At 39.2% G+C, this 18,963-nt stretch overlaps 1 protein-coding gene across 1 annotated transcript; it reads left to right on the top strand.

Annotated features, from left to right (window-relative positions):
• The first annotated feature begins 6,862 nt into the window (after window positions 1–6,862).
• On the top strand, window positions 6,863–18,879 carry LCA5L (lebercilin LCA5 like). Its single transcript, XM_009513032.2, is given in 6 exon segments — window positions 6,863–7,405; window positions 8,902–9,039; window positions 10,990–11,083; window positions 14,657–14,766; window positions 15,068–15,200; window positions 16,863–18,879. Coding segments are annotated over 6 exon segments (1,704 nt in total). The 3' UTR covers window positions 17,549–18,879.
• The last annotated feature ends 84 nt before the right edge of the window (window positions 18,880–18,963 follow it).

The raw sequence follows: 18,963 nt of genomic DNA, 5'->3' as shown, positions 1-18,963 counted from the left end.
TGTCCACTGAACTACACAACGGAAAAAAAGGATGCGGCCCAAAGCCTGCCCACACAGGCCTTGGCAGGTGACAACCTTAGGGCATGATTCTTATTGCGCCCGGCCTTGATGAAAAATATTCCTCCAGCTGCCTTCATTCCTGTGGGATTTTTTTCCCACCTTTTCAGCATAAAAAAGTTTTGCGTGCACCCGAACCATCAGCTTGGAGCCTGTCGGGCTTGGCCCGCGCGCTCTCAGCGCACGCACCACGCCGTACCACCCCGCACCACACGACAAGGCATGACACGGGGCACCTCCACGGCCACCACGGAGCTATAGCTGATGGCGCAGAGGAGCCCGCTGCCTGCACGCCACATGGCCAAATTCCCATTAAGACCCTGGTGGGGTACGGAAATAAGGGGGTTGAAATATATGTATACGGGGACACTTCTGCGGGGCGAGGGAAGGGGGCGAGAGGGGCGGCGGGGGAGGCCTGATGGGAGTCCTAAACATATATTTCTAAATTTAGCTAATTTTAGCTAATGGGTTTTCAGCTCCCAAGGTGCCCCGCGGCCGCCCCCTGTCCCCATGGCAACGGCGACGCGCCTGTCGGCCGGGGAGGCCGGTAATGGCGGCGGGGGAGAGGCTCGGGGGGCCATGAGGGGCCGGGGCAGGGCGGAGGTGGGGAGGGATGGAGGAGGGTTCTTGAGAGGGCAGAGGGGAAGGGGGTGATCCCCTACTTGGGGGGGGGTGCCCCGCGGCGAGGGAGAGGGAGCGCAGAGCAGGGCGGTCTCAGGCTGGGTGGCAGGGCCTGGGGCCGGGTGCTGCTGAGGTGCTGAGCTGGCTGTCGGAGCGGTGCGCCGTCTGTCAGGGGGGCTGCAGGGCTTGGAGGCCCCTGAGGCGGCTGGGGAGAGCGGGGTGGTGGGGAGCCCTGCACTCGTGAGCGTGGTGGGGCAGCTCTGGCTTGTGTGGACCACACCAGGGAGCTGTCTGGGGACCCTGGACGTGTCCTCGCCCTCCCTGCGTGAGCAGGGCGGCCCCGGCACCCGCCTTGGTTCCCCTGGGGCTCGGGGCTCGGCTGTGAGGCCGAGGGAGTGCTGCGCCGTGCTGGTCTGGGAGGTCAGGCAGCGTTCTCCCACCGGGACACCCCTTCGTTTACTGGCTCCGTTTTTGCACACAGACTACAATTAATCCTTCCCCGTGACAGTTTTTGCAGTTTCTGGATGCTTGAAATAGCATTTTCATCTTTGACAGATAGATTTGGCCCTAATTACTTTTGTTCCTGCATCTCTTCCTTCAACATACATTCTCTTAGTGTTTGTCCATTTCACTCTCCCTTCAGCTACTGCTTTTTTTTTTTCTTCATTTCTATAGTAATATCTTTCATTTCTCTGATTCTTGGGCTTTGCCTTTTGTCTTTCTGTCTTTTCTTCTCCTTTTCCATTTTGTTTACTTTTCAATATCTGCTCTTGAAGCCGGATGGTGAGGTTCAGCCCACACTTCTCATCAAAACAAATTAAAACAGTAGTTTTAATTTAAGCTAATTTGATTTAAAGACAATTTGGCCAGAAAGCATTGACAGTGTCAAATCAAATTTAAACAGAAATACAAATCTATGTACCAAGCTGCCCTTTGCCTAATCTTTATCGTAAAATACATGTTCTCATCTCCTAGGGGTTATTCCACTGGGCCTCAAATTTAGTAGGACCCCAGGCATTCCTCAGTCTTGCAAAAGGAAGAGTTGTTCATGAAAGGGAATGAAGATTAATGAAACTGTTTTGATTCAGCCTAGAACATTTTCTGCAATGCTAAATTACACTTTTTAATCTTCTATGTGAGTTATGTGATTCCCCTCTCCCCTTTAAGAAATTTAATTTAATTTAAAATAAAATGCCACCACAAAGCAAAAGTGCTAACAAAGGAGTTCAAGTGTTCTAAAAATATCTCATTTTTTTAGTGAAGGACACTTATTAAAATCCATCTGAACTAAAATATCATTTTAACCCCCCTCAAATTTCCTTTGCATACTTGCTATGCCCCTTTTAGACCCCCCAAATATACAGCTTATTCTACTACTGGGTAGATTTCTGCACCTATAAAACTATGGTCTGAGTAGTCTTCATGTGATATTAAGGAAATGAAATGGATTGAACCATATCCCAAGAAGTAATCTCTGCCAGAACCACAATGTTAAATAATGCTCCCAGGAGAATGAAGTAACCTGTTCTTCTACTCTCCAGCAGCCTCAGCAGGGAAAGAAATTGAGGTGTAACAGATATTCACAAAGATATAGAAAATTAGCATTTTTTGCTAAAGGTATTTTTTTTTAAAAGCCAGGCAATTAGGAGAGTTCATTTTCTTTGAAAATTGGACTATTGAGAAAAGACAATGCCAGAGGAAGCAACAATGTTACTTAGAAGCTGATCAAACAAAATGAGATCATCATCTCATCAGAGAACCACATCTCTGACAACAACAGTGCATTACAGGTGATATTTTCCGAGCTATATGGGTGTGTAGACATGGAGATAAAAGTCTTGCAGCATTTTCAAAAGCAAACAAGTAAGTACAGTTAGGCTGTGAAGAAATTGTTTTCATTAAAAAAACACTGAAATTTTCCCTAATATTTCTTCTGAAATTGTCCACTGACACTTTTATTACATTGTGAGGTTTTATTTAGTAAGCTTTTTGTTTCCACAAACAATTCTGATTTGAAAATAAATAAACAACATCCCAAAAGTTTAAGAAAACTTTTATTTCGGTCTCTAAGTCAGATACTCTTTTGTGCAGCTTTAGGTGCTGCTATATATTCTACCTGCAATCTTAATAGGGCAGCTAAGATATATTTTTCTATTTTAATGTATAAGTTAATTTTGTGACCTGATTTGTGATCTAATTATTGAAAAATATGACTATATTTTTATTACATGAGCGGAAAGCTAAAAATACTATATACAGTTAGAAATATCCAGTTTCCAGAGATTTGAACAATTACTTTTTTAATACTGAAAAGCACTTTGTAGGTATTGAGCATAAATACAATCACAATTCTTTTAAATTCCATTAATCATCAAGCAAATGTATACATTACAGGAAACAAGCTATGGTATCTATTTATGTTTAAATGGTAGTACCTTGTAAATCTTTACAAAATACATGCCAGTATCATAGTAAATTCTGCCATAAAACCAACAATATTTCATATTGCAGTTTATTCTGCAAACAAACTTAAGCACTTACTACAGACCACACTATTTTAATGGGTTAAAGAGTAATGACTGGATTTTTTTAAAGGTAAGTTAGTATTTCTTAGCGTTGTTTAATACTGTTGAACACTGTTTAGTATTGTGTATGTTACCTGTAAACAACTCAATAACATTCTGATTCCTGTTGGGTTATGGAGGTCAACTTTTAAGTCTTCTACCATAACACAGTGGTGAACCAGATGAGTGTTTCCTCCATATTTTAATGACAGAAGATAGTAAGTCAGAACATGGCACAAAAAGCAGGGATACTAAAGATTCCCCAAAAGCACAGAAGTATCGGGAGCAACAGCTGTAGCAGAGATAATGGTTGTAGGCGATGCAGGAGACAATACAGAAGTGAAATTTGTCATGCTAACTACTCTGAGAGCTTTGTCAGTGACTTGCTCTGAAACAGCTATAAGCAGCAAATATTTAGAAATATCAGGAACTGAAGAGAAAACACAGGAAAAGGAAAAAAAAAAAAAAGAAAAGTAAAAAGGACAGTGTATCTTCCCCCAAGATGATAATAAAGGTGCTTCGATTTCTGGTAGTAGTAAAATGAGACTCTCATGAGAAATATAGCTGCTCCCTTTCTTTGGCATTTTTTCAGTAATTAGGAAGACAGGGGAAAGAGTTTCTCAGTGAAGAAAAGTAATAAATCATGTTTCAAACACTAGGAAAGGTAGGGAAGATCGGGACTCCCTATTGTGTTCTCCCACAATACTCAGGAATCCAAGAGGCAGGATAATCACCTGAGATGTGGGAGCACCTCTGCAATCGTTATTCCTCCGTTTTAATCTGAAGACTTGAAAACGGCTTTCCCACATATACTGCAATTTCTGGTTTTGACCATGCATCACATGATGAGTCTGAAAAAGGCTTTCCTGAGGAAAGTCACTAAAAAATTATATATCCGCACAAAGTGTCAGTTTTGACAAACAAGCCACGTTTTGGCCAGCTTAGTCACAGTGTATCACTTAAAATTAAGTTTATGCTTCAATGGAATGACCATATACCACAAATATAATCCCTTTACGTAAATGTTAAGAGTGAAGAATCTTTTCATGTCTGCATGTTTTCATATCTAGACCCATACTTTCTTAAATCCCACCATGCCACATCAAAAAATAAGTGTAAAACCAATTACCTTTTTCTTGCTAAGCTTCAAAATTTCATCTAGATCTACCAAATCTACAAGATGCAAACCATCCAAAAAAAGAGGGAGGAACCACTGATTATCTCTTCTGTTACGTAAGTTATGTGCTGCTTTCAAGAAGTCATACTGGCGTGCAAGTAGCAGACAAGAAAGAACAACCACATTTAAAAAATCTGTTTAGCAGAAGAATCATTATTGGCTACTAGCTGTGTTGGATATTTTAAGTGGTTATTTTTGCTTGTTCGTGGCTACTTGAAATGAGCAGTTTCCCAGGAACAGAGTTATAACCTCATTTTCACACTGTACATGCATAGATTTTACAGTATTTTTGTCAGCTTTTGCAGGAAGGTATTTTCCCATTTCTTTTGCATCCTCTCATTCCATTCTGGTGAAATAAAATAGTAGTGTAACGGTTGTTTGCATTTTGCAAATATTTGGGTGAGAACATTTTTGGTCGTGTTGTAGTCTTCCTGCAGAGGGATCTAATTACAGAGAGCATGCAGGTGTGATGCTTGCATACCTTGCTTTGGTTTTTACCTCTGGTGAGTTTTTCTTCACAGCATCTGTTAATTTTCCTCACTGCAGAAGGTCTTGAATGTGTCTGACCTCAGCTGACTGCTATCATTTCTTCTCTGTTCACTCGAACCTCCATTATAGTTCTTCTTAATCCATTTTAAACATGTGAAAAAAAAAAAACCTGCCCTGCCCAAATTGAAGTCTATCCTCCTTTTGATTCCAAATCTCAGATTCTTTCTACCCTTTCCTTTTGCTCTCACACTGAATTTGATGGTCTGTTCTCCCCGTGGGGCTCTGTATGAGCGAGGTCCTACCAGCTTGCCCACGCTTCCTCTCTGTCAGCAGGGGCATCAGAGCAAAGACCATCTGGTTTGTGTCCTGAAACAGGGGATCAGGTGTTTCAGGAATAAGAGCAAGGGACAGACAGAAGTGTATAACTGGCCCCCTTCATACTTTCCTCGAACTTGCTGCCTCGCATACTGGGCACATGGGTGGCAGGCCCGGGCCCCACTGCAGGCCCTGCCGTGGGCAGGGGAGGAGCAGAGCTGGGCTGAAGCTGTGGAGGGCAGGAAGGCTGGTGCCGCTGCTGCCAGCAGGGAAGGAGAGGGAGAGTGATAGGTGCTGCTGCTGCAGGGAAGAACCCTTTCCCCGCTGAAGCCACTGCCCCATGCATCTCTGTCTTCCTAGATAATGCTCTTTCCGTAGCTTTCCACTGTTCTGGCTTAGGTCATGGAAGCAGCGAGGCCATGGCATGGCGGTGCCCTAGGCAGTGTCCTGCTTTACTTTTCTTAACATTGATTTGATGTTGCTTCTCATCTGCAATGGGGTGTTCTGGTTGTGGCCTGTTCCTGTGAAGAGTGTGTGTGCAGAACACTCATTGGATTCAACAGACAGGCTTGAAAAGAGCTCGATCGGTCCTTTTCCTCTGGTGTTTTTTAGGCGAGGAACTTGCCTATTTTATCCATAGAATGTTATGTGATCTATAAATTATTATAATAAACTTCTAGCAAAATACTGCCTGAAGTGTCTTGAGAGCTATAGTGAAATTGAATATACACCTGAAAAAGGGGAACACACTCACATTTACAGTCTTGATTATTTTCAAATTCTAATTAAGTTTCAGGAAAGGAAAATGAGAGTAATTCACTCAGAATGCCGGCCCTAAAGAAAGGCAAATGGCAGTAATACACTTAGAATGCTAGCCCATAATGATGTTTTTCAATTGCTGAATAGAAACAGCATACGCAACTGCATAACTGTTCTATCCTAATAAGCATGTAAGGTTCAAAACTGTAGTTCAGTTCAAAGCTGACTTGAAAATTCTAGAAAGCTGAGTAGAAATCCTAGCTGCAGAGAAATTTAACCACGTGCTATTGTGATCACCTTGGTTTTTGAGTTCTTGCAGACCTGTAGATTACTATGTTGGTTTTTTCCTATCATACCCCTATTCAAAGTGTAGGTTCTCCCTCTTGGGAATCTTTCTAGATGGGTTGAATTTGGTTCATCAGTCCCCAGATCATGCCTAAATTAGTGAACTGCATGATTTACAGAGAGAAAATTTATTTCAATTGATACTAGAGTAACGTGTTAACATAAACATACTTTACTGTTATTCCCAGAGTACTATTGCTGATTGCTTCAGAAGACACCACCTGTGTAGTTACCCTTATTAAGGGAAAGTGAGCATGATGGCTATATTGAATGAAAATGGCTGCAGAGAATGAAGGGAGGGAACCTTGACCTCATATAGACCTAGTAAGCTACGGCCCAGCACAGCCACATAAATGCACACACAGAGATATAGAATCTTTAATGGATTTGTCTGTGAAATACTTGAACGTTGGAGTCTTAGTATAGATCTTGGGCATTTTGTCAAATACACCACAATTAAGTCGCTTGGATGAGAAGCATATGAGCTTATGTGAGCAGTAAAGCCATCCAGTGATTTTGCTGTCTCAGATGATCAATGCCAGTTTACTTTGGTCTGAACGCAGGAGGAAAAGAATTGCCACCTGAGAAGATACTACATCAGAAGTCTTCATTTTTAAGCCTGCAGAGTAGTATGATTTCCCAGAAAAAAACCACAGTGGCTCAGCAAATATCATCAGCCAGACTTCACAAAATTAAAGAGCTGAAGAATGAAATATTTTATTTACAGCACAAATTAGAAGCATCAAGCTTAGAAAACCACATTTTGAAACAGCTTGAGTGTCGACACTCGAAAGCAATAGTTAGATATGAAAATTCAGAAAGTAACTTGCTGGATCTTTTAGCAAGTCATTATAATGAGGTGAGAGCTTTAAGGAAGCTCCTGAGGATATCTCAGGAGGATGAGAGAAATACATCCAGGAAGCTCAGAAAAGTTGAAGAAGAGCTGCTGAAAGCTAAAGATGCTTTGCAGACCTTGCGTATGCTTTCAGAAGACAAAGCTCTTGCGGAGAGAGAGGAACTTGATCACAGGTTATCGGTCCTTACAGAAAAAATGGAAGTGAATAATAAGAGAATACAGGTAATACTTGCATATTGTTGTATTTGTGGAAAAATAATAGGAGACATTTCTGTGCAAAAGTAGTGGAAAGTTGTTAGCGGCTTCTTGTGACATTAATGATTCTGAAACAATCCCGTAACATTGAAGTTTCTTTTTAATCCAGAGCTGTCCTGAGTGCAAAATACTAAAAATGGCAGTAGTGTCCCCTTCCAATATTTTAAAATCTGGCAGAAATATATAAGTGGATTAAGTTTGGCAATAAAGATCTTTTAGGAGTTAAGTCATATGCATTAACCCTGTTAGGTCAGAAGCACAGCATACAGCTGGAGAGCAATCTTCAGCAGAGTGTCTACTTTGCTCCCTGCCAGCAGCATGGGGTACCCAGGCTTGCTTGGGCTGTCTAGCCACAATAGCAGGGACCCTAATTTACCCTGGCAAAGAACAGGTTTAGTCATACATGGAGACCACCAGGCTGCTGCTGATCTACCTTCAACAAGCAAAGCTGGCTTATCTGGAACTAGCACTGTTGTTTTTACGTGGTGCTAGTGGGTGGTATGGACATACCTCCATCTCCTATTCACTGTCACTCCCCATATTTGGCAGTCAGGGGGGCTGCTGATTCAGTCAGGGGTCAGGTGTCCTAGATTTTAGGGTTGGTTCTACGGTTGTTTGTTATGCAACTGTAGTAAAAGCCTGGTGGGAGTATAAGAGGAGGTAATTCAGCTCCTTTTAATATCTCATCCTTCTTTACTCTTATTGAGCCTTTCACAAAAAAGACAGAAATATGGTTTTTAATGCAAAACTGAAAAAGTTAAATTTCCACTGTCCTCCAGGAATTCATTTGTATGGGGTACATTATGCATAGAATTAAATAAAGAGCCAGGTAATCTTAGAGGCATTTCACCATCTGAACAGCTGGGTCTGAAGTACATTTATTACATGAAAGAAAATTAAAATATGAAGGGCTGAATTCAGACTCTCTTTTGAAAACTTTCTATTTACAGAATTCCTAGTGAGAAGCTATAAAAAGCTTGCTGGACTGGGTGTCCACATTACAATTCTAGTAGCTATAATTTCAGTGCATGCTACTGGGTTTTGATGATGAAGTACTTGACAAAGTACTCAATAAATTACCTACTCTTCATTTACACTAAGCCTCCTTATGCTGCCACAGTTAACAGATCCCAGTGTTGAACAGAAATGTCAACTTAACATTTCTCAAAGATTATTGTATTCATTAATCCATCAGAAATGTAATGAATGTACAGGCTTATTTTTCATGTTTGAATGCCAAATATACTTTTTTGTTTAGTAAAATTAGGTTTTAAACCAGATTTTTCTAATTTTTAAAGCATTTTTTCCAATCATCCTTCATCATTTCATGCGTTGTTTAAAATAGAATATAATTATTAGAAGTTTACATTTAATTATATTAGCATGCTTATTTTTTAGATCTGTTAACAACTGAGATTTTCATATGGGGTACATCCATATTGTAAAATATAAAATTTTTTAAGAGCCTAGAAAAGCAGCTGAAGTTGAACGATAGCACCTTTAGTCGTCAGTTGGCCAATGAGAACAAAAAAGCTGTGGAAGCTGGGATAATTACAAAGAACTTGCGAATGGAAATCAATGCTCTTCATCAAAAAATTAAGGTATTCAAGATTTTAAATGGGTTTCTGTTCCTACAAGAGGATTCAAATATTTAATGTTATACATACGTTTTGTCTCTCTTATATTATTTAAGTAATGGAATTTTTGTTTCCTAGTTGAGTCTATAGTCTACAAAAAAAAGTCAAAACATAAAATGATGAAATTATTGCAGGGTCTATTTCTCCAAAGTTTAAAGTAGTTCAGCAACTAACTGAAACAGAGATTAATGCATCACAATTTGAATAAATAATCCACACCAACCTGTTACCATTTTGATAGACCTAGGTCAATACATTAATCTCCTATCTTTAAATGAGGTCCATTATAGAAACACTTTCCAATCAAACTGAGCCAAATATTACAATCTCCAAAACTAGAGTTTAACAAAAAGACTTATTTAAATGTTTCAATAGTTTGTTTCAAATTCCAGCTTGGTTTCGAGACAAGTATTTTCAGGACAAATATGTCAAGTTCAACACTTAATGAGTGTTTATGAACCAACCATATAGGAAAACCTAAAACTGACACGAAATAGACACAAAACTGCCATGAATGGTATATCATGTGAGCTGTTACACAAGAAAAACACAACATGTTCCAGAAAACGTGAAAACCCTTGTGGCTTTTTAATAATTTAAACTGTGTTCGTAACACAGTTAAAATGTACTTTTTTTTTTAATTTCTATATGAAGCGACCAATACATCTGTTTGATTCCACTAGGGAGCTTTCTCTTTCGAAATGGAATCAAGTGGCTGTGACAGATGTCGTTATGGGGAGTTTTCCCAGGCATTGTGAAGGGCAGAACAGGCAACTAGGGAGAGTTCATGGAGACATGCATTTCTGTACTGGGCACTGTTTGTCCCTCTTACCTATGCATCAGGTGCAGAAACTTTCCTTCTGATAGTTGGCAGCAGTGAGGCTGCCCAGCTGCAAAAGTCTGGTGAGCAGCTGGGAAAGGAAAAAAGGAGAGTGCCCTTCCCGGGCCCTGTATTAAAGTCCCTGGAGCAGCACTTGTGCGCTATTTCCCTGCCAGAGTCTGATTTCCACCTACATGTGCAGATCTGGGAGACGGGAATAACTATAGTCCCAGGAACAATAACATAAAAGTGTTCGAAAATGCAAATTATTCTAAAGTACAGTTCTCACATTAACACTTCTCCAAAATATTTCTATTTCACATGTTTTCCACATGGTTTTCTATGTGTGTCCAGTTCTCTTATATTTGGAAAAGCTTCTAGTGTTTTACCACAGAGAAGACCAGACATGTTTATTAACCTTATTTCTGTACCAGAACTTAGTTTATTTTTACACAGTCGAAGTTTTGGGCACCTGGCTTAGCCAGACCATTCAAGGTATTCAGACACACAATTCCCCTTCAGATCAACTTGTATCTCCAAATTAAATGCAGCACCTATTTTCACACTAAAAATTGACACAGTGAGAATATTACTGAAATCTCTCTTCTGTGTTTAAGATAGATTTCAGTAAGGAAAGAGGATTCTTGCTAAATAAATTTTTAAAGCGTGCCTCTGAAGTTTATGTCCTCTCCCAAGAAATAGGTTGAAAACCAGAACTGAGTGTGTTGTAACCAAGGGCATTGTAACTGTGCAAATTAAAAAATTTTAAAAAGTAAGTAAAGCCAAAAACTGCTTAGTCTGAAAAAAAACGTTAAGAAAAACAAATAAAAAAGTCATTAGAGAAGGCTTCATCTTTCGACCACTCTGTTATGAAAAAGATCTTGTAGGTGGGCTCTCTGCCTTAAAAAGGGAGAATTTTGATTTGGCTCATGAAAGAAAATGACAGATCCCTATTTATGTAAATGACAGAGTCACCACATGGCCTGGCACAAAGCAAAATTGCTGGCAGTTTTCTCCCAATATGGGAAAATTAAGTTGGTAAAAAGTAATTTTTTATGCATATTATAAGTTTAATAGCGTTTATTTCTTCTTAGGAAAAGGATCGGCAGCTTTATGTAAAAAACATCTATGCAAATCGGATGCCTAAAACCCCAAAAGACAAAGGTGATTCAGTACCTCATGAAAAAAGTACGTGTATATTAATTTTCCTTTGTTGCTTAATCATGTGACACTCACATTGTTTTATAATGGGGATATATATTCCAAAATAAAAGCCAATATGGTACTTTTATATGGGCTAAAAATATTTTGGTGCTTGTAGTATAAAGAGAAGTGCTCAGTGTTTTCCTCATTTATTTTATGAATACAAATACATGACCTGTTTTTAATATTTAACCCAATATTTAATATTTAACCCAAATATTAGCATTTAGTGTACACAGTTTTAGTATATTAACAGTGACACTGAAGTAGTGCTGTTATTTTAAGCGTCTGTTTGCATCAAGACCTGTTTGCCTGTTTGGGTTTTAACATGGTAAAGCTATCAGTCCACAAAGCTTTTGCAGCCTAATTTTTGTTCAGGCTGTTCACTTTGACCTGGCCTGGAGAAGCGGCCACCCTAGACCTAGAATTCCCACAACACGGCTCACTAACTCAAAGCACCTCACAGACACCCCTCCTGTAGCAAGTCCCTAGTTTTAGTGCAGACTTTCAAAGTGCTTTTGTGTGAACAGAAATAATGAATTTAATTGGGTCGTTAGAAACTCTTTTCTCATCTTTAATATCCTTAGGCCCTGTAACATAAATAGCAGAGATGCTTCAATGTCCATTATTGAAGCTTCTGCACCTTGCATTTTGTTGGGGTGAGAGGAGAGGAGGAGTTTTCAGATACAAGGTTTAGGAAGTTTAGAGGCCAGTCTGCTGATCATACTGTCAGCTTCTCTGGGTTTTAGCATAAGTAAATTTAAATGGGCAGCCAGAGATCGTAAAATCCCAGTTATTGTATATTCTCTCATCTATTCCTATATTCTATACACAGAACTGATGTTATTTACAATAATATAGTAGAATGATGGAAGAGAACAATAGAAAGTTAATTCTATCAAGGAAGGAAGAGCCTTCTGGTAAAGAGTATTTCTTTCACATGAATGCTCGGACAGGTATCAGAAAGAAATATCTATTATATGCAATCTTGCCTGTCAGTCACTCCAAGAGCAGCTACCTTGTGTGGGATTCAGCTGCCTAATTATAGGCATCCAGTGCTGTTTGAGATGCCCTAGCACATTCTGGCTGGCCCTGTGGTTGTTGTTGCAGAAGGGCATGTGTGTCCCATCGGTCCTGTGTAATATTGGCCAGCCTTATGTGGATACCTTGAACACTTGAGGGCATCTCAAATAGCATTAGGCGCCTGTGTTTAGACAAGTGGATACTGCCCCTTGAACTGAGGGAGTAACAGCTAAAACCAGTTATGAACCATACAAGCCAAGAACTGTTACGGTACCCATGTGCTGACTGTGTTCATCATGGACAAAAATGTTGAAGAAGATAGTTTTCTTGAAGTACTTCTAAATTTCTAGCTGCCATATGCTTTAGATGTAGTAACTAGAATTTACTAATAAATGTGCTTTATACAGAAACTAATAAACAGATTTCAGGTACTTCCTCCACATTGAAAGTAATCTTTTGCCTCCTACTCAGGATGATAAACATTCTGTCAGTATCCTAAAGGAGAGCTTTCTGCACAACAAACATACACCCTTAATTTTGCATAATGATCTGAACATTGACTTTCCTGGGTTAAGGACCTCTTTAAAATACTGGTCAGATATTCCTGCTCCTAAGCTGAAGGAGGAGTTGGAACTTTCTTCATATGGGTACAGAGGAGCACTTAAAATCTTCATGGTAGCAAACATATTTGCTGGAAATATTGCGCATGCCCACAGAATTCTTCAGATTATGGTATCAGTACAAAGCCTCATTGTAGTCAGTCGCTTATTTCTTTCCTTTTCGTTGCCTTTGCTAATCCATTACTCTGCCTTAAGTACAAGTGAACTACAGGGAAGAGGTTGGTAATTCAAGTTGTAAAATTAAGAAACACAAATTCCTACTTCTCATTCCAAGTCAGACACCTTTGTTTATGAAAGTGAATTCCAGTTTGAATTACATCACATCACCAGCTGTGGGTTTTTTATTTTTATTCACATATGGATTTGTACATTATTATTTAAATTACAGTACTTAAATCACTGTTTACTATTTAAATTCCTTTCTTTAAGCAGGATAAGGGAGCTTAGTCGGAGAGAGATCTGGTATTTTGTGATGAAAAGGTTCTAAACAAAGTTGTCTGACTGATCTTTTGGTATATTTGGCCAATAAAGGTTTCGTTCTCTGCCGGTTAATGGAAACAGATGATTTAGAAATCTAGAACTGGAACTACTGACAATTGTTTTTCCTTTTCACTATTGACTCGAATTTTCCTATAACAGACTTAGAAAGACCTCCTTCTTCAAGTAGTTATTTTCTATTCTGCGTTTGCAAAATGTTTTACCCAGCAGAAAAGAAAAAAAACGAAATGTGGGGCTGCGTTTTATAACACTCCTGTTAAATAGCTGAAGGTAGGCTTGCTTAGGTTATCAGAAAGCTCTATGTACATAAATAAAATCGATTTATTGAATGAAGCCATTAATTTCATAAGCTCTCCATAAGCGCAAAGTTTGCTCAGTTGTGGGAAGGTCACGCCAACTCATCTAGAGGTACAGCTCCCCCTAGTTCTGGATCTGAGGAACGCTCTGCTGATTTCTGCTGAAAAAGCTGCTGAAGTAACTACTTGCTGGCTCACTTTCAAAAACGAAAACTAATTCCCTCCACACCATCAGGGCCATTCCTCCAAGAGTAATCCTCAAATTAGATATCAACGTCCTTTTTACCACCAAACTGCAAACGTTTGAAAATCATCATTTTTATGGATAGTCTTCCTCTGATTGCAGGGATCAAAACTGGGAATAAGGTTGAATGTTGATGTAGATAAGATCACATTTTTGCTGCTGCCCTAGTAACTTTCTCAGCTACTGTAGTCACATCAAAATTATTCTAAAAATAGAAAACAATAACGGTATACTCACCTTCCCCATCCCATCTCCACCCAGCTATTTCTTTAAATTTCTAAAATTTTCTTTAAATTCAATCACTCCTTTGGAATCTCTTTTCAAAGATCAAAGTGTGAAGCATTTCCTCTGGAGAGTTTGGTTCCATAAAGCCTTACATAAGCGCTTAACTTTGAGAAAGGTGAGTTACCACGTCACAAGGCATAAAAGCAAGCAGGTTTGTTGTTCTCTGCAAGATCCAAATTTAGGAACCTGAAAGCTGAGGCCTCCTACCAAACCCCTTAAATTTACACTAGGATGTTACCACACAGATTAAGACCACATGAGCTCTAGGGTATAGACTCATTTGTCTGACTTTGCATGTTCTATCTGACCAGGACTTTGTTGATCTAAAACTTGCGTACATTTATGATGTACTGATGTACAGATGACAATGCTCAAAAGTCCACGTAGCTATGTCTGTGTTCCAGTTTCAGCATTTATAGATCAGGCAGGACAAAGAATTTCTTTATTAAAGGGCATTAAGACATGCAGCAAAAAAATGTTTAAATCCAAGGCCATATACCAGTATAATCAGTCACCAAAGGTATCTTTTGTTTAGACCATCAATGTAATTCCAGCAGCCACTGTATTACTAACGATTGTCCTTTTTCAATAGGTCGTAGTGTAAACAGATCAGTACAAGTAGATAAACAGAAGTTTAGATCACTGCTGCTGTCACAGTACCAAACTCAGGAAGCAGAAAAAAGTCCAATTCAGCTAACAGAGGTATGAAAGATCTGCATCCACTCCCTCGTTTAAACTCTCAACTAAGCTGTACGTTACTCCCTGAGTTTCAGTGATATGCCTGACTATCCCGATCCGTCATCTTAACTCTCTAGGATGTGAATTTTGCGTGAATGTATTTATACTACAGAAAATATGTAGGACAAACGTTGTGATACAAAACAGGAGTATAACAGTAACAGAAATTACCAATGTTTTTGTAAGTATTGCACTGACTGTGTACTCTTAAAAGCCGCTAAACAAGTATTCACTCATCATTTTTACCTGTAATTGCCAATTGTAGGAGAAAAAGTCTTCTGAAGATAAGAATCAAAAAGCTAAAGCAAATGAAGTGTACGCAGATGCCCAATGTAGAAGAGAAAAGCAATCAACCAAGAAAATACCGAAGCCAGAAACTTTTAATAGAACACGCAGAGGTATATTTTAACATTTTTCTCAGCAACTCATTTGATCTTTTCAAAAGTTGAATGAACCGAAGGTATTGGTAGTTTACATGGGTCTGACAGCCATTAGCTGGCATCTGACTGACAGGAAGTAGTTCAACAAAGTAATACATTAAGTGTCACTGAAATTCAGCTGTGGGCGGTGCTGCACTGACAGCAGAGCAGCTCCACAGTATAAGGCGTCTTCGTACTGCTGTACTTCTAAAAGGTGTTCCCAGTCACATTGGTAAAAAGTCAGTGCTTTATCTGTACAAGTATACTTCCGTTAACAGTTTGGTAATTCCACACTGATCTAAAATTGTTGGCTGTGAATCTTCATCATAGCTCATGTCAACATATAATTCTGGCTCAGGATCTATTGCTGAGGAAGGAAGAGGACTTCTTCAAGGGCTGGGAGTATCTCCTCGTCACAGTTGTCACTGTAAACAGGTTTTATGTACATCTTAGCCATTGATTGTGTCCTCCTATAATGGCTATGTGCAAGGGACTCACCTACAAACACCTTTATTTTGAAGAGATTCTATGGAACAGAAGAAACTAATGCATCTATTCCTCTATCTTTTTCTTGCTAAAAATATTCAGGTTATTTTAATTATAGCGAGGCTTGTAGAAAGAACCAAGGTAGGAATGCCGTCATGCTAAATAGTTCCCAAATGGTAGCAGGAAACATTGTGTGACCTAAAGGCCATGCACTTACAGAGGTGAAGCAGGTTGTTGAGGTCACTTACTAGATCAGTAACAGAGCTAGTAATCTGGAATGCGTTAACTCCTGCATTTTGTACTCTGCCTTTTCAGCTGGCAGCCTTTCCATGCCCCACCAGGTAACTGAAGTCACCATTTGTCTTTGAAATCCCATTTTAAAATGGACAGAAAACACAGGTCATCTGATCCTGCCTGTGAATCTCTCTCCTCACTGTTTGCCAGACTCTCTTCTGGCTTTCTCCCACTGCAGATATTTTAGACTTATTTATTGAAGTCTTATTTAGCTATTTTAATTACTGCAACTTCATACTTCTCCTTTAAGCTTGGACTTTATCTCATTCTGGAGGTACTCTGAGTCTCTCCAAAGCACAGAACCTATTATTTGTCCCCTCCAGCAGACAAGTATATTTACTGTAGGCATTCACTATACACATACCTTTTTCTACTAAAAAGTGGAAGCTCATTTATAGGTTAGAGAGTTGCAGTATATTCTGCTCCATGCACCAAGCAACTCTGTTGTCAGTTAAGGGAGAGAAAATCAGACAAGTTCCATTTAAAAGCAAGAAAACTACAATTAGAGTTTAGATCTCATGTGGTTTCTCTGTTGCATTTTACATGACTTCTGGCCCTATATTTAGCCATTACTGATCATATTTGGACACTAATTCATTCAATAAAACTAAAAGTACTGAAAAGGTAAAAATAAAGATATTTACCTGGATTCAATGGCACAATGATCTTGTTTAAATCTTGCCCCGTCCTGTTATATTTATTAGTAAAGCGTATCGTCATAATCCTCAAGAGTGAAATACCATGATAGCAACCTAAGCAATGAAAGAAGGAAATGAAACTTGCTCTCATTAATGCTTCATGACTCTTTATGTTTCTAGGCAATTTAACAACATTCCTAAACCCCACAATATTTCATTTTAGAGTATTTAAGAGAGGGCAGACTACTGAGGGAAGAATACACTTGGTTGGAATTTTTGAAAGAAGAAGAAAAGGAGGCAGATTTGCTTAAATGGGAGCTGAAAAACCTGATGAAAATGGAACAAAGTCCCCTAAGTGACAGTGTAAAAGAGAACAATAAAGAGGACTATGCAGTGGAAGAATATGAAAAAGAAGAAAAGCCAGATGAACAGCTAAATAGGAGTGAGAAGGCAGGGAGTAAATGTGTAAGTCCAGGTCCAAGAAACAAAACGGTCATTAGGCTGAAAAAGAAATGCACGTTCTCAGCAGCCACTGAGAATTTGCATCATGGGCTTCCTACATCAGGCGCAAAATCCAGAAAAGGCACTCTTTGCGACCATAGACACGCAGGTCAGGACTGCAGCGAAACAGCTGAATCAAAAGTGAAAAATTCCTTTGAGCTATATGAACCATCTTTTGGCAAACCTACCGAAACAAGGCGGAAGGACAGAACCACTGAAGCGGAAGGCTGCGTTCATATGACATTTGCTGACAGGAAAAACAGTCTCATGAAAGAACTCTTTGGACCAGGCTGTGTTTGAAGAGACAGCCATTCAAGTTCTAACATGAGAGGAATGAAGAAAGAGAAGCGAAGGGATGCAGGATTACACAAGCCAAATTTCAAACCACCGCTACTGACTAGTTCATAATGTAAAGCACCTAAGGCTAATGAAATCCTCACGAGAATAGACGAACTAAATTTTTTTTATATTAAGTACATCAACTTAAGTACCGAGCACTTCTTTCAATGATTTTTCCAAAACGATAGTCAAACCAGTTTTCACAAAAGAACATTCTTCTCTTCTCGGTCCACGTGCATGAATGTGCACACGCGTGCATCTCAGTAAGAGCGCCTTAACAATTACACTTTTCTACCTGTTATCAGGTGTCCAAGTTAGTCCTTGTTTTGCAATTTCCAGCTTTTTGCATTCTCTCTGCAGTTTGAATTTTGAAGCTCATTATTTGTTAGCTAGCTGAAGTGAGCAATCTGCTTTCATAAGGTTCATTATTGGGTTAGTACCAACAATGCAATAAAACAAAATAATTTTTTATTTTCTTCGCTCCTGAAATAGCTTCCAGAATTCACACATAATAAAACCAATTTGCTATTACATTGTTTTCACTAGCATTATAAAGCTCTAAAGCTTCATTCTTTTCCACTGTTAGAATTTATCAAAGCAGTTTGCCTGGTAACTTCCACAGCTGACATCCAAAGATGAATGTGCCAAGAGTAAACTATTGTTCTGGAGAAGTCAGGCATATCCAGTTCTCAAAAAGCCTTTAAAAATTCTGTGTTTAAGGTTATGTAAGCAAGGGTAGGAGGATTATGTTTTGTTCCTCATAGTCATTCATGAAACGTCTGCTAAAATGTGAAGTTAGGGAAAACTACGTGCATTCTATTAACTTTAAAAGACAGTAGCACTTAAAAATAAAACCCTTCCAAAAATGATACCGCAAAAGGCAGTTTAGACACTTAGATCTGACCCTCCTTGCAGCATATTTCTTTTCAAAAGCTGCACACCAGACATGCCTCAAAGAATGACTTTGTGTAGTCAGAAGAGTAGGCGTTTCTCCTCCTGTTAACACTTCTACAGTGCCTTTACTGCTGTCCCAAAGCTAAAAGCATACGAGCGTACATCATCCAACACTCCTGTTTGACCTGACTAGCTGACCGAAAGCCTTTTTGCCCGTTTCTCACCCAAATGTTTGACTACAGCAGCCAACAAACTGCGTATTTGATGACCCCATCCGAAGTGTGGATAAACAGTAAATGCCATTGTGAAGATTTTAAACAATGCTGCTTTTCTTGAATTCACTGTATTGAACTCCGTAACAAGCTAAGCAGAAACATCATTAGCTGCATCGTTAGATTCAGAAATATGTCAATGCCATAATTAAATAATTTGTCCAGAATACTTTTTAAAAAATAATAAATTAGGCCTGTGGACTCCAACAGCATGGGGGAGGATGTGGGGGTGTTGGTTTGGGTTTTGGGGTTTCTTTGGTTTTGTTTTGTTTTGTGGGTTGTTTTTAGGAAAACTGTAATTAACATTGAAAAATGGAT

This window comes from Phalacrocorax carbo, chromosome 1, assembly GCF_963921805.1.
Source record: "Phalacrocorax carbo chromosome 1, bPhaCar2.1, whole genome shotgun sequence".
NCBI classification, from domain to species: Eukaryota; Metazoa; Chordata; class Aves; order Suliformes; family Phalacrocoracidae; genus Phalacrocorax; species Phalacrocorax carbo.
The sequence above is the reverse complement of the archived record's forward strand: the minus strand, read 5'-3'. Positions and strand labels throughout refer to the sequence as shown.